The sequence below is a fragment of the Daldinia decipiens genome, assembly GCF_022478715.1.
Source record: "Daldinia decipiens strain CBS 113046 unplaced genomic scaffold F4813scaffold_13, whole genome shotgun sequence".
Lineage (NCBI taxonomy): Eukaryota > Fungi > Ascomycota > Sordariomycetes > Xylariales > Hypoxylaceae > Daldinia > Daldinia decipiens.
In genome coordinates, this window is record NW_026054556.1 from 796577 (window position 1) to 817213 (window position 20637).

At 46.0% G+C, this 20637-nt stretch overlaps 8 protein-coding genes and 1 non-coding gene across 9 annotated transcripts; 4 read left to right on the top strand and 5 right to left on the bottom strand.

Annotated features, from left to right (window-relative positions):
- Window positions 1–446: 446 nt before the first annotated feature.
- Window positions 447–1879, bottom strand: F4813DRAFT_357141 (alpha/beta-hydrolase). The gene is made up of 3 exons (XM_049243079.1): window positions 1659–1879; window positions 1115–1570; window positions 447–1042 (listed from the first exon to the last, which is right to left on the bottom strand). The coding sequence occupies exons 2-3, from the start codon at window positions 1535–1537 to the stop codon at window positions 704–706; spliced, it is 762 nt and encodes a 253-aa protein (XP_049100513.1). The 5' UTR covers window positions 1538–1570; window positions 1659–1879; the 3' UTR covers window positions 447–703.
- On the bottom strand, window positions 1880–3130 carry F4813DRAFT_357144 (acyl-CoA N-acyltransferase). The gene is made up of 3 exons (XM_049243080.1): window positions 2616–3130; window positions 2311–2557; window positions 1880–2242 (listed from the first exon to the last, which is right to left on the bottom strand). Exons 1-2 carry the CDS (start codon window positions 3023–3025, stop codon window positions 2413–2415), a joined length of 555 nt encoding a protein of 184 aa, XP_049100514.1. The 5' UTR covers window positions 3026–3130; the 3' UTR covers window positions 1880–2242; window positions 2311–2412.
- Window positions 3131–4126: 996 nt separating this feature from the next.
- On the top strand, window positions 4127–7223 carry F4813DRAFT_395808 (uncharacterized protein; the record flags this gene model as incomplete). Its single annotated transcript, XM_049247748.1, has 4 exons — window positions 4127–4853; window positions 5013–5461; window positions 5530–6366; window positions 6487–7223. 4 exons carry the CDS (start codon window positions 4127–4129, stop codon window positions 6874–6876), a joined length of 2403 nt encoding a protein of 800 aa, XP_049100515.1. The 3' UTR covers window positions 6877–7223.
- Window positions 7224–7656: 433 nt separating this feature from the next.
- Window positions 7657–7741, bottom strand: F4813DRAFT_t67. The gene has a single exon. It is a non-coding gene; the product is annotated as a tRNA-Asn (tRNA).
- Window positions 7742–8598: 857 nt separating this feature from the next.
- Window positions 8599–10822, top strand: F4813DRAFT_357151 (FMN-linked oxidoreductase). Its single transcript, XM_049243081.1, has 9 exons — window positions 8599–8860; window positions 8918–9054; window positions 9111–9151; window positions 9277–9527; window positions 9588–9740; window positions 9809–9830; window positions 9893–10426; window positions 10537–10608; window positions 10677–10822. Exons 1-8 carry the CDS (start codon window positions 8768–8770, stop codon window positions 10584–10586), a joined length of 1281 nt encoding a protein of 426 aa, XP_049100516.1. The 5' UTR covers window positions 8599–8767; the 3' UTR covers window positions 10587–10608; window positions 10677–10822.
- Window positions 10823–11174: 352 nt separating this feature from the next.
- On the bottom strand, window positions 11175–12830 carry F4813DRAFT_395812 (uncharacterized protein; the record flags this gene model as incomplete). Its single annotated transcript, XM_049247749.1, has 2 exons — window positions 11175–11474; window positions 11559–12830. 2 exons carry the CDS (start codon window positions 12828–12830, stop codon window positions 11238–11240), a joined length of 1509 nt encoding a protein of 502 aa, XP_049100517.1. The 3' UTR covers window positions 11175–11237.
- Window positions 12831–13328: 498 nt separating this feature from the next.
- F4813DRAFT_52567 (FabD/lysophospholipase-like protein) lies at window positions 13329–16281 on the top strand. The gene has a single exon (XM_049248603.1). It carries the CDS (start codon window positions 13563–13565, stop codon window positions 16053–16055), a length of 2493 nt encoding a protein of 830 aa, XP_049100518.1. The 5' UTR covers window positions 13329–13562; the 3' UTR covers window positions 16056–16281.
- Window positions 16282–17881, bottom strand: F4813DRAFT_52565 (54S ribosomal protein L3). Its single transcript, XM_049248602.1, has one exon. The coding sequence runs from the start codon at window positions 17767–17769 to the stop codon at window positions 16507–16509; it is 1263 nt and encodes a 420-aa protein (XP_049100519.1). The 5' UTR covers window positions 17770–17881; the 3' UTR covers window positions 16282–16506.
- Window positions 17882–18244: 363 nt separating this feature from the next.
- F4813DRAFT_380419 (uncharacterized protein) lies at window positions 18245–18691 on the top strand (the record flags this gene model as incomplete). Its single annotated transcript, XM_049245562.1, has 4 exons — window positions 18245–18247; window positions 18296–18315; window positions 18382–18564; window positions 18628–18691. The coding sequence occupies 4 exons, from the start codon at window positions 18245–18247 to the stop codon at window positions 18689–18691; spliced, it is 270 nt and encodes an 89-aa protein (XP_049100520.1).
- Window positions 18692–20637: the final 1946 nt, after the last annotated feature.

Below are 20637 nucleotides of genomic sequence, written 5' to 3' on the forward strand. Positions count from 1 at the left end.
TTGCTATCTCCTTTTCACCTTGTTCATATAGGATGCATAACAGCCAAGCACTCTGTAATATCTTTCGAGAACGTCGCATCTGCTACTAAGTCCAGATTGCCATGGTTAAAGGTGGGAGGTTTACCTCAAACCTACATCTCTTTGCCTATTTCTAAGCTTAGGGAGGTAAGTGTTCATTCCTTACATTCAGGACTTACAATAAACATTTATTTGTACAAGATGATAGTGGTTTCGAAGTCCCTGGTATTGGAACTTGAGTGGTTGGCTTGTTAGTTGGCATTGTAGATGACTTGCTCATGGAAATCGTTCGCGGCGGATAGAATAATATTTAGAGCCACCCCTTTGCTCGAGTGCTTGTCATCTAGGCACTTGTACGATGACAGAAATGTTTGTTACTCCCAGTATTGTGTTGGCGGTCTAGGTAAGACAACTCAGTCTGGATAGGGGTTAAATATATATGTAAGTAGCATACAAACTAACCCCCTATATTCCTAGAAAATCGAGACGTGGAACTTTGTCAATGTTTAAATATACGGGGAAATTTATAATTCTTTGTACATTTGATGCCTCCCATTCTCTAGGATGTTCTTGGTTTATTATACAAGAGTTACTATACAAATGGTTGAGCTGAGAGACGGAGCTACTGGCTTTTCAGGGTAGTTCACTAGGTTCCTATGCACTTTATTTAGCCAACTGATCTTCATCACTTCCCAGCGACGTCCACGATGACATCAACAACCTTCTTCGCACTATCAAGGCTCTCCAGGAAGGGGAAATGTGTGACTGGGAGCTTAACAATGTTACATCCGGTGGCTTGGGCGAGCATCTCCTGAAGAGAAGCGGGTAAAGATTGGTCCTCAGTGCAGACGATATACGTCTTGGGGACAGTGACGTCGGCCGCAGTGAATTGAACGGGGGCTTCTATGCTCGCCCTGCTCTGATGCACCAAGCTCCTCGCCAACGCTATCTGCTCTTCTTTGGGGAGTGGAATATCGCTATTCTTGGGGGACAGTGCAGCCTCGGTAAGGACGTAGAAAGGTCCCTATTATATCACGCATATTAATATTTTGGTGAGCCCAAAAAAAAAATCAATAAGGTTAGGTAGGCAACCTACTTCAGCTTTATAGATTGGCGGGGGCGTGCCACCCAGCATACCCAGTAAACTTTCGCCCTTCGTCGGTATGGCGAGAGCAGTGAGATATATAACTGATTTGATGCCTCCCTTTAGGCCTTTAGCCTTGCGATCTTCAATGGTCTGGCCCTCAGTTAAGGCACTGGCGGCAATTCCACCCTGGCTATGACCGACTACCACGGCTTCCCTACCCTCATCTAAGTAGGGAAGAAGACTCTCGAGAATACGCTTGACGTCGTCGACGTAGGTCTTCCCCGCGACGGAGTCATCGATACCCGTTGTCGCCATTGGCGGGCTCAGCACGATATATCCCTGAGAGCGCAGGGGCTCGATCAAGTTCCGGTAGTGCACCGGCGCAAAGAATGCGCCGTGGATTAACACGATAACGGGCTTCTGAGATGCCATTACAAGTGATGATGGATTGGTTTGGTGGTATATCTAGAATCGTAGTTGAATATACTTTTGTTCAAATATGATATAGGATACGGAGGGAATGGCTATAAGTTAAATATCTCGATTCACTAACAGGTATTTAAGGGGTAGCTGTTTTAGAAAGCTTCAGTACACTGTGCGTGACGACTAGGACTCCCTCGTTAATTCCAATTGTGATAAATGATCTACTCCGTAACATATCACCTCGGAGGGTCGGATTTTAGGAGAAAAAGCCTCATCCAATGACAACTGTTCCAAAGACGGTTCACTGGTAGTTTGGGATTGTCATATTTACACGATGTTATGCGGTTAAGGAGCAGTAGGATTCCAAATTGAGGAGAAAAGCGGAAGGGCGTTCCTAGCCGGCATATAGTCAAGTGATTTGAGCATCCTGGTGGCTGATCACGGGTCAGGTTCGGGACTCTTCGGGTGAGGCTCTGAGTCATGCATATTAATGTTTATACTTACAAATAATTCTTTTTATAGAACATAGCGTCAAATATAATAGCTTGGCGAAAATACAAGTACTATGTTATTTAGACAAGCTTGCTTAGTCCCTTGTTAACATTAGAGGGACGTATCGATTAAGCTAACTTTCGTGATCATCAACGGCATTGAAGGGCTCTCCTTTATGAATCCCGTTCTATGCCTTTAGCGAGGGTCTCTAGATTCTACCCAGTAAGTGGTTTCGGCGACTCAATGCTGATCAACTTGGATCGTCCTAATCTAAGATAAATATCCCATAGACGTGAGATGCACTGGCTTAGGCAAGTGTCAAGAAACAATATTACCTAGGTTCTTAAAGTACCCGAAAAAGGGGTAACTCATCAACTAGGTACAACATTTTTTCATTGTAGATGTTTGTAATAGAACACCTCGTCTTTTAGTCCTCCTACGGGGCTGATACCGTATCTAGGGATCCTGCCCACCTCCGTATACCCCAGCTTCGGATATACTTTCTCGGCTTGGCTCCCAATTTCTGTGTCTAGTAACTATATGCGCGTCAGTTACTGAAGACTCTGAAGACCCTTTGGGTATACTAGTACATACCATTAAGGTCCTGCCTCTCTTCAATGCTTCAGCTTCGAGGTGGCGCATCAGAGCTCTAGCTCCACCTCTCCCTCGATAAGTAGGGCTGACAAAAAGCTTTTCCACGAATCCACGGAAAGACCCAGTCTCGCTGAATGGCATGATCAGCGTAACAACTCCTACAAGCTCAAGCTCCTTGGCCTTGGTGCCTGGCTCAGACTCGTTGAGCAAAATACAAATAAAACGTGTTCCCAAATCAGTCTCTCTTGCTATGTCCTCCCAGAACTTCTGAATTTTTGAGTCATCTAGCGGCGGGACAAACGTGGCGATAGTCTGGTCATGCACAATACAAGCTGCATGAATAGCAGCAATGGCCGGTAATAGGTGGCCATGTTCCTGCCGAGAGAAGAGTTTCACTGTAGGAACTGGCATCGTATAGAAGTGTATAGAGTAACTGATAGTAACGTACTACTTGATTCCGAACGGATACAATAAGAAGTGCAAGTTAAGACATGGTTAGATCACGTCTAGTGTAAGTCTATTATATAATTCGCATATCCTGTGGCACCAACGACCCTGCAATGCGTGGCCCAATTCTAGGCAGACATCGGCGATAATGCACCAAGCCTTTATGAGGTGGGTACTTAGTCACGACATACAACTAGTATGATACACATTCCTATAGTCTTCAACAACCTACTATCAAGGATACTTTCGAGGTTACGGGGTGATGTTATGATTAAACGCTACAAGAAAAATTGAGATATTGTTAAAAGATTGAGAATTTCCGGGTTGAAACGTAAATGGGAAAATAAATGACATCAACTTAAGGAGAATGATTATAATTAAATTGGGGTTTTCCTTTTTGTATAGCCTGATTTCTCTTAGTAGGTAGGTACATTATGTAGTATTTTGGCTTCATATTATCGTTGTAGAATTACACGATATTTATATTCTATCAATATTTGACTAACCTAACCTAGGGTAGTTAGTTGTTGTGCTTCTTAGGCTAGGCGATAGCTTCAATACTTTAAGACTGTATGTGTTTAATAGGTGGGTCAGGTAGCTACTTCCATTATTCATCAATCGGGTGAAAATAATATTAGATGTACCTAGGTATATCCGAGAAGAAATAAGATTTGTGGCGCGCTTCTGTGGCGCGTACTAAATTTTTTTTTTTTTCTTTCTTGCAAACGTTACGTGCTGCCCGTGGGCCTTCAAATGTTATATCAAGAATCTACCTTGAGAGGTACCTAAATGCAACATGAATCATAAATTGCCTTAATTTGTGTGAAATCCAGCCGTCGCAAACGGTCGTATAGAAGCGTGAAGCTCTCATTCGTTTGCGTAGCTGTGATTGATAATTGCTATTGGCAATCTGAGGATTATAGGGGCTGGTTTTTAAGCTGGCAGCCTTATAATTCTAGACCTCTAGACCTCTAGACCTCTGGTCTAACACCTGACACCTGATACCTGATACCTGATATCGACAGTGATACAACACTATACTACTGAAAACAATCACCTTACAATATGCTTCATCTACTAACATCGATGCGCTTAAATACGAGGGTTTCCAACAGATCGTTGGCAGTCTATAGGGGCCTCAATAGCAAAAAGCTGCTTTCTCAAAGCTTCTGGAACTTTTCAATCCCCAAAACAAAGACTTTAAACCCCAGAGCATCGGAGTATTCTAAGCTGCTAACCTTCATTGATAGTGATGCTGTCAATGAGCAGCAAGATCTAAGTCTTCGTCACCGAGAGCTGGCTCGAAGCTTCAGGAATACTCCGATATTCACAGCTGCTGTCGATAAATTTATCCACTCAGAGTTACCGCCGAGCGAACTGGACTCGGATTTGGTTCCCCAATACGGATTGATTGGTAGTCGTCGAGACGGTAAAGCCGCCACCTCTTTAGAGGATGACCTCGTCATTGGTAATGTCAATATACCTTGGTCGGCTTTCATTTGTGGTTCTCAAGGAGCAGGGAAGAGCCACACATTATCCTGCCTCTTAGAAAATGCCCTCGTTGCCCAGAATAATGCCGGGGCTCTTCCCTACCCACTAGCAGGCATGGTTATGCACTACGACAGTCACGCAAACTACAACACAGCCCAGGTGTGCGAGGCGGCTTATTTATGTTCCGCAGGTATTCCAGTAACTGTCCTCGTTTCTCCATCCAACATCTGGGCGATGAAGCGCTTGTATAGCAATCTTCCAGGCTTAGCTCCGGACAGCCCAAAGCCGAAAGTTGTGCCCCGTATGTGACTGAGAATTTCCTTTCCCTTTTCCCTGGTTGTCTTTCGGAGCTAATATTTCCTTGACTGGATAACTTCCCGAGAGTTACTGCTGTCAAGACTTACCTAGCCCTCTAAAAATCTTACTGTAAGATGTGGTTACTGACTTACTATTATTATAGTTTATCTCGAAGAGCACCAATTGGATGCCTCGAGAATTTTAAAGCTCATGGCTGTTGACCCTACAACTGACAAAGCCCCACTATATATGGAGATTGTGATGGACATCGTTCGCGAGATAGCCATGGAGGGATCGTCTTTCACCTATTCGAAATTTCGGGAACGTATTGCTGATGTTCCGTGGATGAAAGGACAAAAGATGCCTCTAAACCTCCGTCTTCAGTTACTGGATAGCTTCATGGCACCCTCGTCGATGACAAAGTCAACCCGGCCAGCGCGGTCATCGGAGGATATTTGGGCCTTTCAACCGGGCTCTTTAACTATCGTTGATCTGAGTGACCCTTTTATCAGTTCAGATGAAGCATGTACGCTATTCTCGATTTGTCTCTCTATATTTCTCGAGGGGAGAAATAAATGCGGGCGTATTGTAGCGATGGATGAGGCTCATAAGGTAATGTCATAATTAAAAAACCCCAAAATCAAGGTTTAAGAAATTAAAAGAGAACTAATCGTAACCAGTTTCTGGTACAATCTGGCGAGGCGCTTGTCCTCACAAATGAGTTAGTCTCGGTTATCCGCCAGCAAAGGCATACTGGGACACGCGTGGTAATAGCTACGCAGGAGCCTACGCTATCGCCTAAGCTCATCGACTTGGCTAATGCGACATTTGTTCACCGATTCCTCTCCCCGAGCTGGTATGAGGTCCTCAAAAACCATCTCGCCGGAGCTAACACGCAGGATCCCGGGAGCAATAATTCACTTTTTCGTACAATAGTCGGTCTTCGGACGGGACAGGCACTTCTATTCTGCCCGACGGCGCGAATGGACGTCGATGACGAGGCGCCTGGTGGCACCAAGTGGGTAAAGCCTCTCAAGGACAGCTATATCAATATCCAAATCCGCAAGCGCTTGACTGCTGATGGGGGCAAGAGTATCACGGCTACGAGCACATCTGAAAGCCCTAATACATGGGTGGACATTGACGTTCCTATGCATATTGTAGAGCCGTGGATAGAATACGACAGTACAAAAAACGAGACAGGGAAGAAGAAGAAGAAGAAGAAGAATGGACCAGCCACTCAGAGTATCAACAATGCAAATGAAGAAGCACTAGAAATCGACGGTGAGTTCGGGAGCGTCCTCGGGGACATCCCCGAGACCACCATTGAAGAGGCAATACATCATGCCACTTGCATGGCTCAGAGTTCTGGTTGGGTTTCCTTTTCGAAGAAGAAGAGAAAGATGAAGCTCAAGTTCTTCAGGAATTTAGAAAGCAATCTAAAAATAACGCCTGGTACGCTTACGATGAATAAAGTCGCAATGCGCTGGATAATGGAAACTACCGACATGCGTATAGTAAGGGTCCCTCGTTAGATATTGATACCTATACCTTATCCTTATCCCATTAGGAATACTCACCTCCAGCCTCAGAATTTTATGAGTATCGCTTAGCTAATATATTTCCATGTGTAACAGAAGAAACTTCGCCAAGATGCTGCGGAGAGGAAAAGAAATGCGAAGGCTGAGAGAAAAAAGAAGAGGACAGGGGAGAAAGAAAAAGTGGGAAATGAGGAGGTAAAAGAAGAGGAAGAGGAGGAGGAAAAGGAGAAGAAAGAGGAGGAGGAAGAGGAGGAGGAAGAGGAGGAGGAAGAGGAGGAGGAAGAGGAGGAGGAAGAGGAGAAGGAGAAGGAAGAGGAAAAGGAAAAGGAAGAGGAAAAGGAAAAGGAGAAGGAGAAGGAAGATGAAGAGAAGGAGGAAGAGAAGGAGGAAGAGAAGGAGAAGGAAGGAGAGAAGGAGGAGAAAAAAGAAAAAGAGGAGATAAGAAAGAGCGAAGACAAGGCGGGTGAAGGAAAAGCAATTATATAAGTGGAAAGAAAATGAGGACTTGTAATATATGTCTCGAGAATAGAGCGCAAAGATAGGTGATGAGGTATTGTCAGGTAGTTCTGACATTCTCCATATCTGTAGCGGATAAGTCATCGGTTACCTAAAAGAGAAATCTTTGGTTAGGACCTTTCCGGGGATCAGGTGGCCTCGTTTAAAAGAAAACTGACATCAGACATTGATAGTAAATGGAGCCTTGATATTAGAAGAGCTTGGAAATAGAAGCTAAGTTTTAAGTACATAGCATAGTACTACTAGAGTAGATAGGTGAACGCCCTCGTGCTACATTGCTCTCTTTATAATATCTAGTAAATATATTTACTGTCTAGGGGAGATATTCAGAATCAAAGTTGATTCGATTGAAAACTTAACTGCCTATATACTGAATAGGTAGTTTAGGAATACGGAGTTCTGCTTGGATAAACTGTTAGAATATTGTAGAGCGACCTAGCAAATATGGACAATATTTCTTCCTACTTAGTAATTTCCTTACATTGTTCCAAGATATAAGCTTTATATTGGCCGACAGCACTCTTCAATATATAAAGTATATACATATCTTGTAACACGAGCATATTCTACAAGCAACCCTGAACGCTCGAGTCTGCAGCCGAATATACGCGCGATCGGGAGATGTTAAATACGTAGAAAAGCAGGTCATATAATCACTCAAATACAACCAGTCCTAACCAGTCAGTGGATCGCATAACAAAACAAAACATATCAAATCTCTTTCTCCCTTGAAAAAAAAGGAAAAAGGAACTCCTCGGGAAAGGCTCGAACTTTCAACCTCCTGATAACAGTTGTTTTAACAGTCAGACGCGCTAGCCAATTGCGCCACCGGGGAATCGGTATAATTGCACTAGCTTTGGTAGTACATAGCAGATAGTGCCATCAGGTGATATGCCCTATTATATCCATATAATAACAGCGTCAGAGCGTTCGAAATATCTGAATATGAGATTTCACTGATCTCCATAATATGAAATTCATCGTGAACTTATGTTAAACCCTAACCGAAACTAATCCTGCAAGATGCTTATTCAGTCAAAAGCTTCTCTATCAGATCTATCCATGAAGTTGACTCGTTCTCCACTTTTTCTCGTATTCACCTTGCAGTATACTACCGATATGGTGATAGTTCCAAGGCCTTTAATAAGTCCGGTTCTCTTTCGTTAACCCTGGAGGAAACATTGGGGACAGTGTTACTCAGGAGCTGGCGGTCCAAGCGATATAGGACCTGTTGCAGGAGAGCCGAACGGACTAGAGAAGTTAAGAAATAACAAGAATGAGATTCTAAGTGCAGGAGAGGAATCGAACACATTATACTCTGGGAAGATTAGGTAGGTATTATAAATTAGCGGTGGGACTAATAATAGTTTACAAAAGTAGAGTTCCATTAACGCATATTGTAATATTAGCAGTGATAGGATTTCACACTTACATACCTAAGTCACTTATGGAGAGACACGAAATAGTATGAGGCTATTTCGATATACTCCACAGTAATTATTGGACAACTTCCAATTGACTGCTGATAGGGCTACTAGAGTCGTGTTAATGACACATGGGTTATGCGGTCCTGTTGCATCTAAAGGATTCTCATGTATGGGCATTACTAAGAGACAGCTTACCTACCAAAGACGTATGCTTATTGGAACGTGAAGACATGCCAAGATCTACAAATATATTCAAATTGATAATGTAAGACCAGGTGTTACACACAACTGCGGGGAGGGAGATGTATTATAACTTTCGGCTATACGATGTAGGGCTGGTTCGAGTATAAAGTGCTCAACTCTGAACCTGCTGGTCTTGATTATGGGCAAAAGACCTCTCCATTCCTAGTTGTTCTTTTGTATTTTTACTCAAGATGGCCGAAAAGGTAGTCCAAGCTGACCAAGCTCCTGTAGCAGGAGAGCCTTGCTCTACTGAGAAGAATTTAATCAACTACGGCGCTCCGAATGTAAGACCCTAACAATGAGACACGACCAGTAAACAGGTTTACTAATAAATCATCAAGGTCCCTTTTTATACGCCCGTTCAGGATCCTCCTGCAGGAACCCCTTGGGATTTGCAGCCGGAAGGCTCCCTCTTCTCACCCCTGAAGATCAATGGAATTGAGCTTCAAAACCGCATTATCGTCTCTCCAATGTGCCAGTAAGTTTCTCTATCATACTCACTCCATTATGGATGGAGCTAATTGTATCAACTAGATACTCCGCAAGAGACGGGTTTATGACCATGTGGCATCACGGTACTGGATTATAATTTGCCCCCCTCTTCTTTCACTATTTCAGAAGTCTGGAGTCCAAAGTCCAAAGTCCAACAAATAACAGCTTCATTCCTTCTCTAGAAAGGGCTAATCCTTGCGAATCTTAGTCCACCTCGGGAGTTTTGCTTCTCGAGGAGCAGGCCTAGTCCTGACAGAAGCAACTGCTGTCTCGCCTGAAGGACGCATCTCACCCCAAGATGTCGGCCTGTGGGACGACGGACATATTGCACCATTAAAGCAAATCGTCGACTTCGCCCACAGCCAGGGCGTGAAGTTCGGCGTGCAGCTAGCCCATGCTGGGCGGAAAGCAAGCACTGTCGCGCCATGGATCGACCGAAAAGCCGCGGCGCGTGACTATGTATGCCGATATCTAGCCTCGTTAATAATATTTTAACTGAATTATTAACACATCATCTAGTCGGAAGGATGGCCAAGCAATGTCGTTGCTCCATCCCCAGAGGCCTACAACGCGCAGACGATCGTGCCGAAGGAAGCAAGTAAAGAAGACATCGAGAAGTTCAAGAGGGATTGGGTCGCTGCCGTCCGGCGTGCTTTGAAGGCCGGTGTAGATGTAAGTAAACTCGACCACAAATATAAAATAAAATAAATTGTTAGTGGACCGTTCTAACGTAGAAGCAGGTCATCGAAGTCCACGGGGCACGTAAGTACATTGCATCTCGAACGAGACTTCGAACAAAACAAATCCTAACATCACGTCCACAGACGGCTACCTCCTAAACGAATTCCTCTCCCCATCCTCCAACAAGCGCACCGACGAGTACGGCGGCTCCTTCGCCAACCGCATCCGCCTCTTCCTCGAGGTCGTCGACCTGCTCAAAGCCGAGGTCCCCAGCACCTTCCCCATCTTCTGCCGCATCCCCGCGACCGACTACCTCGAGCACGACCCCAGCCTCCCGCAGTGGACCCTCGCCGACGCCGCCAACCTCGCCAACGCGCTTGCCCGCCGCGGCGTGCACTTCCTCGACGTCTCGGCCGGCGGCACCGACGCGCGCCAGAAAATCGTCGCCAGCCCCGGCTACCAGGTGCCCCACGCAGAGGCCATCAAGAAGGCGGTTGCCGGCACCGGCACGCTCGTGGGCACCGTGGGCGAGATCACGTCGGGCAAACAGGCCCAGGCCATCCTGGACGCCAAGTCCGCGGATGCTGTTATTGTCGGGCGCGCGTTCCTCAAGGATCCGGATCTGGTGTGGCACTGGGCCGACGAGCTGGATCTGGACATCCACGTGGCTAGTCAATGTGAGTTCTTGTCTCTGTCAATTTTTAATCCGTATATTATGTTATCTACCTAAGGTACCTACCTACCTTTGAGCTGTGGTCTGCTGCTAATTCGTACTCTTGCGCGATAGATGGTTGGGGCTTTGGCATGACGAGACATCATAGACATAGGCGGCACTGATTCCCAAGGGAAACTTCCACCCGTATTTATTAGCCCCTATTTATTACCGTGTACTTACTACTTAGGTAGCTACCTAACCTTGTGATTCAGGTCCGAGGTAGGTTGCATGAGACTTAGAATGTACCGTTCGTTGAAAAGGGGCATATAGGGGTTCAATGGTTTAGGGTAACAAAATCGGCCATATGAGACTAGACATTAAGTATATATCTTATCTAAAGACTTTTCTGTCTCTTTAATTAGCTACCACGAATGTGTGTTGATTTAGGGATGAGTAAATTATCAGCTTTGAACACTCGCGAGATTTCTCCCTCTCCAGAAGCAGATGACATGTCACCCATTAACCCCATGGCTTAAGATAGCCATAGTATGACATCTTCGCTTCACGGTACTCGTGTTGTATAAGAAGGACTATTCTTAATATATTTTATTATTGGTACATCTACTCTATAGGCGATAGCTATAGAGAAACTTCATAAGTCAAGCTTAGAGGGCATTTAGCAGATGTCCTGTAAACGGACCCTAACTCGCCCTATGAACTCTTTGGTGGAGAGACAGATGCAATCTGCAATAATATCGTGATAGCACCAGACCAGACCAATCAAACCGCCTCCCAGGAACATGAATGTTTATACTGTATTAGGTTAGTTACCTTCAAGGTGGACAGGATTGTACTCTTCTGTGCTCAGCTTTAGACTTCTCTCGTATGGGAAACTGTATGCTGTGCTTTGGTCTAAGTGAGTTCATGAATCGATGTGCCATCCCCTCCCTCCCCTGAGTACTTTTATTTGTTTTATTTGTCGTCTTGAATGACTTCCAACGACTCTTGGTCGGTTTTGCTTTCGCCTTGTAGGCACCACCCTGCCTTTTTGACTTCCGCGATCTGTATGACTTGGACTTCCGCCTACCTAATGCATGCGGAGCCGCTTCTATGCTTATAGCGTTATCAAACCGCACTTTGGTTTTTATACATACCCTTTTTATCCACTTCTTGAACTTGAACTTCTGGATTCGTTTGACTAGTGTGGTAGAAGATGAATTGGATTCCCTATAATGGAACCCAGGTTGCAGCGTACTTGCCAAGGGAGGCGAAACTTCAGGGAGTCGGCCTCGTCGGGAACCGTCTCGCGCAATAGCCGCTGGCATAGTATGATAAGTATTGCCTTGATTCTTCCAGTGTATCTTTTTAGGAAAGTGTGTCCTGCATGTCTCCGCGCTCCTACGAAGGTGATCCATAGAACTTGTATGGTTCGACCGAAATGGAAATTCCTCGTCGGATGAGCTAGTGTGAGACAATCCAAGGTCAGGATAACTGCCATGGATAGCTGAGGTACTCGGGCCTTGACCATCTAGTACAGACAAGATAGCCCTCTGTGATACATCCAGGAGTTCCTGTCTTGCCGTTGCAAAGTGATCGCTGTCGTAGTCCTTGTCTAGCTGTTCTCGTGGACAACTGGCGGAAGCAACATCTGAAAGCGGTGGTCTCGGGGTATAACCCCTACTCGCTGTTCTTGTATCTGTATCCGAAACTCCACCAGCTGCAGCTAATTCTTCCATAAGACACTTACCAGCTCTATTGCCCAATACTGACACATCATTGGTAGAGGCGCTGGATTTGCTCGGGGGATTTCCCAATGGATATGTGCCGTAGTGAGATACGTCAGCTATAAAGTCTTCTGTCCAAGTATCCAACCGCGGCGAAGCACAATGGTCTGGCGGAGAACGGATGCCTTCAGACGGATAAGATGACGAAGCGCTGCGTACTCTAGTAAGTGAAGTTGGTGAATCATCATCCGAGGCACTCCCTTCTGATGATTTAACATGGTTGTGGTCATTGAACGGATTGCGTGTGTTGCTCTCCTGTAATGTTTCTTGTAGAGATACCTCTTGTCCAGAGGGAAAACGGGTAATGACACCAGACATTTTCAAGGCGGCTTTGCCAATTCGGTCCGATCCATCGTCACGTTTTGTCACTTTAGACCTAGTACTCGACGTTATATTTTCAATACAGGAAAGGGGCCGCAAATCATTGCTAGTAAGACAAGCGCAGCTATTTTCTGCAGTATTCGTACAATTCTCATCCTTCTCAAATAAATTTGCGAAGGCGGAGGAGATATTCGCGCGTCGACGAGTAATAGTGTCACCAATGTGTATAGTTGGGAATCTGGTGCGGTGGTTTGGGTCGCCATCCTTGGGTTTCTCGCGGGAAAAAGCCCTACTGGGCAAAGACCACCTGTGTAGCGACATAGTAATAGGATAACCTAAGTGTGTTCTTCCGTCGTATTAATACACATAAGCCGTTCTATGATATTTCAACTTAATCCGTTATGAATCACTAAATTCCGAGGAACAATAAGATGATATGTAGTTAAGAGTAGCAAGCCGAGTCTTCTATAGAAGGTGCCGTAGTTACGACTTGATTCTCTAAGAATACTACATGTAACTAGGTACATAATGAATGCTACCTTCTTCAGTACGTTAAGGAAAACTCTAGGAAGTTCCAAGTTTATTATGGCAACTCCATAAACCGATTACAATATATACATATTCCACTGTGCCTTCCTCGTCGGTATTTCTTCCACCATGATAGAAAGAGCGGGCAATCAAGGCGATAAGATTGATCTGTAATATACGAAGTATGTATATGCTTAATTGCATATATTAAATTTAGAGCTGGGCTTATATGCATATCAGGTCGAATACGAACTATTCCGTACACTATAATAAAAGTCGCCCTAGTAAATTAGTAAATGAGATAGTAAAAGATCATAATCATATGATGTCACCATAACAGCAGGCCAAGTGCAAACGACTTAACCTTAGGTACTTTTCCGTTATGTACAATTACCTACCCAAGACATCCGAAACTCTAACGTTCCCACCCTAAGATATCAAGGGTAGCCCTTATTCAAGTCCGGAAGTCATGTTGCAGGTTCCAACTCGCCATACAGGTAGCAAGGCTTGTACTGGTCCGTAGTTATGAGATCCAACCGGAGGTCTCAACTAATAGCAATTTGCTATGCAAGACATTTAACCAGACTATTCCATGGAACACCTCGATTAGCCCTGCCGCCGATCCGCAGCGGCGCATCCAGAATTTCTAGTCGATCATCCCAATTGCAGCAAAACCAGTTCCCACGTGGATTTTTTAGTTCCCCAAAACAGCAACAGAAGGAGACCGGTGTTGGTAAAGGTCCCCTTATAGTCGTGCCCGTGGCTTTATTCCTACTAGGTGGTTTGCTTATTTACTCGCTCTATCCAGACGAACAATTCCGCCAGGCCCGCCGTATTGAACAGGCCAAGAAATTTCCCAACGACGTCGAAGATGGTTCACAACATAAAACCGACGAGACCGCTTGGTCGGCCTTTGCCCGCCGGTTTGAAGATTTTTCAAATGTCACTGATATTGAATGGTCTTCCCTATCTGATCGCATCGTCGAGCTGATACTTCCTGATTGGTCTAAGGCTATTCCCGCACAGATCCGCAAACTCCAACGCGAGCTTTCCATGGCAGACGGGTCGTTAGCTAAACAGATATGGCAAGAGGCTCATGATCCTTTTATTCATCCTGAAATTCAGTATTCCGCCAAGGTGCGCGTCTCAGACGAGCTTTGTGACGATGAAAAAGAGTACTTAGCTCGTCGCAAGAAAATCGCGACAGCGGCGTTGGCCAAGTATCTCAGCCTAGACGAGAAGGATATTAACCCTGAAGATGTTCCTACAATAGCTATGTGCGGTTCTGGCGGTGGCCTGAGAGCCTTAGTCGCAGGCACGGGCTCACTCCTTGCCACCCAGGAAGATGGTTTATTCGACTGCGTGACCTACACTTCCGGTGTCAGTGGTTCATGCTGGATGCAAGCTCTATACCTTTCGTCTCTGACCGACTGCCGGTTTGATCGCGTCGTTGACCACTTAAAAGCAAGGTTGGGAGTTCATATCGCATATCCTCCGGCTGCGTTTTCATCCGTAACATCTTCTCCGACCAATAAACTACTTCTAAGCAGTGTAGTTGAGAAACTGAAAGGGGACCCGAAAGCAGCTTTCGGGCTAGTTGACGTATATGGTATCTTATTAGCAGCAAGGCTCCTAGTGCCAAAAGGCGAGCTCGGTGTTAACGAACGAGACTTCAAGCTCTCTAGTCAGAGAGAATATATCAAGTATGGACAGAACCCCCTGCCAATCTATACCGCAGTCCGTCATGAAATCCCAGAAATAACCGCGAATATGTCGAAAGGCAGTCCGGAACAAGCAAAAGAGATCGCAAAGAAGGAAGCATGGTTCCAATGGTTCGAACTAACTCCCTATGAATTTTTCTGTGAAGAATTTAACGCCGGAATTCCAACTTGGGCCCTTGGTCGACGGTTTAATGACGGAGAGGACGTACCTCCAGAGGAGAATGGCTTCCATCTACCGGAGGTCCGTATGCCTATCATGATGGGTATTTTCGGCAGTGCTTTCTGTGCAACTCTTAGCCACTATTATCGAGAAATTCGACCACTTGTTAAGAAGTTGACCGGATTTGCTACAGTCGATGAGATGATTTACGGTTATAATGAGGATTTAGAGAAAGTCCACCCGATCGATCCAGCACAAATACCTAATTTTACGTATAATATGGAAGGCAAGCTACGGTTCACGACACCAACCACTATATACAATAATGAGTATATACAGTTGATGGACGCTGGCATGTCGAATAATCTACCCATCTACCCTCTACTCCGACCTGGTCGAGATGTCGACATCATCGTGGCATTCGACGCCTCTGCAGATATCAAGACGGATAACTGGTTGTCAGTAGCAGATGGGTACGCGCGCCAACGTGGCGTGAAGGGCTGGCCCGTTGGCCTTGGATGGCCAAGGGAAACAGACTCGAGAGAAAAAATTGAACAACAGCTGGACGCAGCCCTAGCAGACTCACCAGCCGACGCAGAGACTAAAGTACAGAAGGCACAACAAGCCCAGAGCCAAAACCTAGCCAAACACCAACCTGAAGAGCTAAGCGCCAAGGCAAAGCACGACGTATCAAATCCCGTGGATTTGGACTTGGGCTATTGCACGGTCTGGGTGGGTACAACCGAGGAGCGATCGTCGGAGCCGCCTCCGCCCACAAAGGCACTTACGGACGACGCGTTGCCATGGCAGCTCACGGAGCCTAGTGCAGGTATTACCGTAGTGTATTTACCATTCCTAGCGAATCCGAAGGTGGACGGCGTAAACCCGGCCGTAAGCGACTACATGAGCACCTGGAACTTCGTTTACACCCCGGAGCAGGTCGATAAAGCAGTAGCGCTCGCGCGCGCCAACTTCGATGAGGGTAAGGACCGCATCCGCCGTTGCGTACGTGCCGTCTACGAGCGTAAGAAGAAGCTACGCGAGGAAGGTGAGGCCGCTGCTAAAAAGGAGGCATATAGGCGCCTGGTACGCTTGGGCATTGCAGATAAGTTGGGGGAGGGCGACCATTTTAGCTAACTTGCTGCGCGAGATCGTTCTGTTAACCACTGAATCTCCCCCCTCTTTCCCTTCCCCTTTTGCACACTTCCTTATGTATACATAATACACTGCCTACCGGCCAGATAGATGGGGGAGGACACACTTAAACGGACTTAGAAAAAAATAGGAATAATTAAGTCATGCAAGTAGATATTTACACTCGGCTGAAGAGTGGTTGTGGGTGGTGCTGTCTTCGTATGTTCTACATGGGCCATCTATGCTCGCGGTTTTCGAATATAGTACAATGATACACACGGTATGCCGGCCCTGAATCCGCCCCCATGAGTTCCGTAGCAGCTAGGTATCATCATCCCTTTTTCCCCGCGTATGATCCCCTCCCGTACCATTATCCAGTAACGATTTTTTATTTTCTCTCCGTAACGGATAATCCGTACGCGCTCTCGTGTAGAAACCCTTCGGAAACCGGAGACTACGATATGACCTCACCGATATCAACGTACACCGGCTTATACGGAGCGGCACCCTCCACAAACGTGTCGCTCGGCACCGCGGGGTCAACCGGACTATATAGATACCACGCCTTTAGCGCATTGATGGAGGCTGCTATCTTCGCCTCGTCGAGGCCACTAGCTGCGCCCTCGCCTAGCAGGTCTCGCCCGCTGTAGATGCCCACTACAAAGACGGGCGTCCTGCTCATACGACCCGTCTCGCTTAATAACCTCGCGACGGGAGCGTCGAAGTTCTCTCTCGCGCATAGCTTAACCAGCTCCCTTGTTGGCGTCTTAAATTGGAACATGTTAGAGAGGTCGAGCGTGCGAGAAAGGACGTGCGCCTTCACGAAGGCCTTGGCGGCATCCCGCCCGCAGTACATATAGATAGCGCCAATGACCGCGCGCACGAAGTTGGCGTTCGCATTCCCCACTGGGTTGTCGACGACCAAGTCTTTGGTGTTTCTCGCCGCACTAACCTCGGGGTCTTCCTCTTCTGTCGGCTGCCTCTGCTCCGTTACCATCTCACCGAATGCATCGTCGTACATGACCGAACTGCTCAGGCCCCGGCGCCACTTGTATTTCTGGATCTCCTTGGACTCGGCACGTACGTAGCCCCACTTGCTCATCATGACCGTCGGCTTGTCCTGCGAAAACTGCAATAACCCCGGGTCCACCTCCTCGCCGGGCGCGGCGGCCGCTTCTACACCCCAGGCGCGGGCAATCTGGTGCAGGGCCGGCACGCCGGAGTAGCCCTTCATGGCGGAGAAGAGAATGGTCATGGGCAGGCGGGGGTACCTGGTAATGAGGAATTCCGAGGTATGGTACTGGAGGATGGATGCGCCCACGAATGCAAGATTCGCATTGTTGAAGCGGGGGTCTGCGTCGGCTGAAGGGTCTATAAGGGCGCGGGCGAGAGTCTGTAAGGGAATTTTGGAGGAGAGAGAGAGTCGCGCATGCAAAGCCGCAAGCTTGGCCGAGTATAGGGCTCGCTCTGGAGGCGGGGACGGTAACGGTGCTATGTGTTCCTCCTCCGGTGGTAGTATTGGTGATCCTTCAGTATCGTTTATTTCTTCAAGAACGACGTCGGATGTTGTCGTCTGCCATCTCCGTTGACAACATAGAGGGGCTTGTAATCTGGAAGTCTGGGTGGCTCGACATATCCTTGTCGAACTAGGTGGTGGCCTCGCGGGCGTCGTAGAGAGTAATTGACTCGATAACCTGTGCAACCGTATTCTCTTCATTTTAGATAGCGCAGATCACCTCATGCCAACGCGCTGGGCGGGTTGAGACACGACACGGTTGGCGGAGAGTAAAACAATTGCTGTAAATGGTCTCGTGTCTTGTCTGCTAAAGAAAAAGTTTCTGTGAATTGAAGCTACGGGCGATTAACTACGGACCAATGATAGGAACCGTGCACGTGCCACTTGCCAATGCCGTTAATGCCCAGTTCTGCCAGTGGGCACTTTAGATAATCGGTTTAACAATTACCCCTCCCGAGCCCCAATCAATTGAATCATAATTCTGGACTAATAGGTAATGCACTATTCAATGCAAGGAGTTATCACTGTAGGCGAACAGTTTAAACCGCAACCTGTAACCCGTAACCCGCAACTTTCCCGACGTACGTACCATCACCAGATCCCAATTTATCCCAATTGACCCCATACAAGAACCCATACAAGAATTTGTTCGTTGTTCCTTGCACATTCGGACAAGATGGTAAGTGCTTGGTAAATTTTTAGATTATGCGTCACTAATATTTCCTAGGGTGGCGGTCCTAAAGTTCCGTAAGCTACAACCTACCCTCCTACTCGCCATGTGAACCTCGATGAATGAACCTAACCTCCCACTAGCTACCCCAAGCACGTATGGTCTCCGGCTGGTGGTTGGTACACGCAACCGAGCAACTGGAAGGCGAACACCGCGGTCTTCATGGGCGTTATCCTGGGTATCTCGGCCTTAACGTGGAAGCTCAGCGCCGACCGAGAGGTGCGATATAAGATGCCGGAGCCGGATCGATTCTTCCCCAGCCGATAGTACGTTTGATCTCGTACCATGACTAGGTAGAGAGAGTATCGCGATGCTAATTCACCTTGCAGCTGGTCTAAGCAGGTTAGGGAGTACGAGGCGGCGCAGAAAGCAAAGAAGACCGAAGAATCATAGAGCTGATGTTGTTGTTGGGGTGTACGTATATCATATTCTGAGACGGGCAATACCAGGCATCGGGCTACACTTCGGCGGATATAAGCGATTATCCCTTGCTGGTGCTCGTGACTCTTCGAATGATAGTGACTATGGAAGACATCCCTGAAATGAAAGTCTCCCTTAGAAGTCCCCTTGCTTAAGGGGCCTTGCCATTCGATCCGTCCCATAAGGTCTTTCAATGTAGACCAGAAGTATGCATTTGCTAGCAGACTACTCTAGTTAGTTGTCTTAATGCTAGGTAATCGGCCTACTATTCTCAAGTATGCTCTTATCTCCCTAATATAATTTATATCCGGTTCACCTACTTTAGCGACTAGATGAACTACCTAAAGCAGCCAAGCAGAAGCCCGTAAGATGATATAGGGAACTAAGTGAAGAGTGATTCAGCCATCTATAGACATTCATTAAAAGTCGTCTTAGTAGCATATAGTACTTTTTCGCTTGATTGGGTAAGATGAGAATATTCAAGCATGGGGGAAGGTTTCCGCATCGATTAGCAAGTAGTGTTCTCTATAGTTAGATGCATATATCTAAGACTTACAAGACACGGATAAACAGGGAATATTTCGTAATAAGTCTAATATGCTGTTACAGTTCTCGTTCTCATCCTGCATCGTGGATTTGCTATCATTACATACTGACATGTTGACATGAATATACTGTACAGCAATGTTCACCCCTAAGTAGAGCCGAGAAAAAGAGAAATTTCTATATTAATTTAAGTTGTAAAGCAATGGGAAGCCTTGCTCTGTATAGTTACCTAAGGTGTTCAGACATCAAATCAGGTTGTCTCTGTTATATGTAAACGGTTACCATTTTACCTCATGAGGTATTCGGTTTGGGTTTAAAAATGGCATGCTTACCGTTCTAGAGTTGTATATTTGCTAATATTAGGACTTGAATATTGCGTCAAAGGGATTTGGCATTGCCCACATCAGGTAGTAGGCAATAGTAGCTCAGTTATTCACATGAAATACCGATTGAATTTGGTAATAAATTTACACTAGGAGTAGTAGTTAGAACTATAAACGTACCTAACGTAAACCGTTTCCCTATTTTACAATGAGGAGGTAAGTAGCCTTGATGTTAACAGCACATCAAAGATTCCAGGCCTACAGACGAAAAGGAGTAGCTGAGGAATACAGCAAGTTTACACGAATGGCTTTAAAGCGCTTGAACGTTAATCGTATTAGTTAAAGGTACATTGATGTATCCGAAGATTTTCTGATAGATGATACTGTAGGTACAATGTACAGTTTTCCAGAAATCAACGTACTGATTTACTGCACTATCGACTACTGAATTGCTTGTTTTTGAGGATCTTAAATATTGACCCGTTACTCTGGTAGATCTAAAAGGTATATACAGCAGTAGATATTTGAATATCTCGCTAGGTAAGTTGGAAATCTACTTTGTAAGTGGCATATTATACTATAATCATATGATCGTTATTTAGGTGATCTACTCAATTAGTCCGGTGACGCGGTAGAACGCCTCGGGGAACGTCTTGTAGAGGACTGCCACGGCATATAGGGCAAACGAAACAAGCGCCCGTGCCTGGCTGTTATGGTAGGGCTAAATTTTATGTTTATGTAAAGAAAGAATAAACTCCATTGAAAGACTCGATCGAAATAAGAAAAGAAAAAGAAAAAAAAATAGAAAGGCTAAAGACTAGGATTAAAGGTCAAAACGCAGTATGTTAGCCTACCTGCCTACCCCCTTTTTCAGCCTAGCATATGAGGCCGTCGTCATTTCATCTTGGACAGGGTTAGAAAAACAATTATCGGAGGTACGAGGGCGCAGCTTATTCCAAAGTTATCCTTGACCATCAACCCAAAGTCTAACCCAATCAGGCATATGTGGACCATTTTACACCATAATAGTACTAGCGCACCCAAAACTTA

Excerpts from the sequence above, each read along its gene's own strand:
- F4813DRAFT_357141 (XM_049243079.1), bottom strand. The coding sequence starts at position 1,537 with ATGGCATCTCAGAAGCCCGTTATCGTGTTAATCCACGGCGCATTCTTT. Across the intron at positions 1,043-1,114 it reads CGCCAATCTATAAAGCTGAA|GGACCTTTCTACGTCCTTAC; the intron begins GTAGGTTGCCTA and ends GTGATATAATAG.
- F4813DRAFT_357144 (XM_049243080.1), bottom strand. The coding sequence starts at position 3,025 with ATGCCAGTTCCTACAGTGAAACTCTTCTCTCGGCAGGAACATGGCCAC. Across the intron at positions 2,558-2,615 it reads AAGAGAGGCAGGACCTTAAT|GTTACTAGACACAGAAATTG; the intron begins GGTATGTACTAG and ends GACGCGCATATA.
- F4813DRAFT_357151 (XM_049243081.1), top strand. The coding sequence starts at position 8,768 with ATGGCCGAAAAGGTAGTCCAAGCTGACCAAGCTCCTGTAGCAGGAGAG. Across the intron at positions 9,741-9,808 it reads CTTTGAAGGCCGGTGTAGAT|GTCATCGAAGTCCACGGGGC; the intron begins GTAAGTAAACTC and ends ACGTAGAAGCAG. Across the intron at positions 9,831-9,892 it reads CATCGAAGTCCACGGGGCAC|ACGGCTACCTCCTAAACGAA; the intron begins GTAAGTACATTG and ends TCACGTCCACAG.
- F4813DRAFT_52567 (XM_049248603.1), top strand. The coding sequence starts at position 13,563 with ATGAGATCCAACCGGAGGTCTCAACTAATAGCAATTTGCTATGCAAGA.
- F4813DRAFT_52565 (XM_049248602.1), bottom strand. The coding sequence starts at position 17,769 with ATGAAGAGAATACGGTTGCACAGGTTATCGAGTCAATTACTCTCTACG.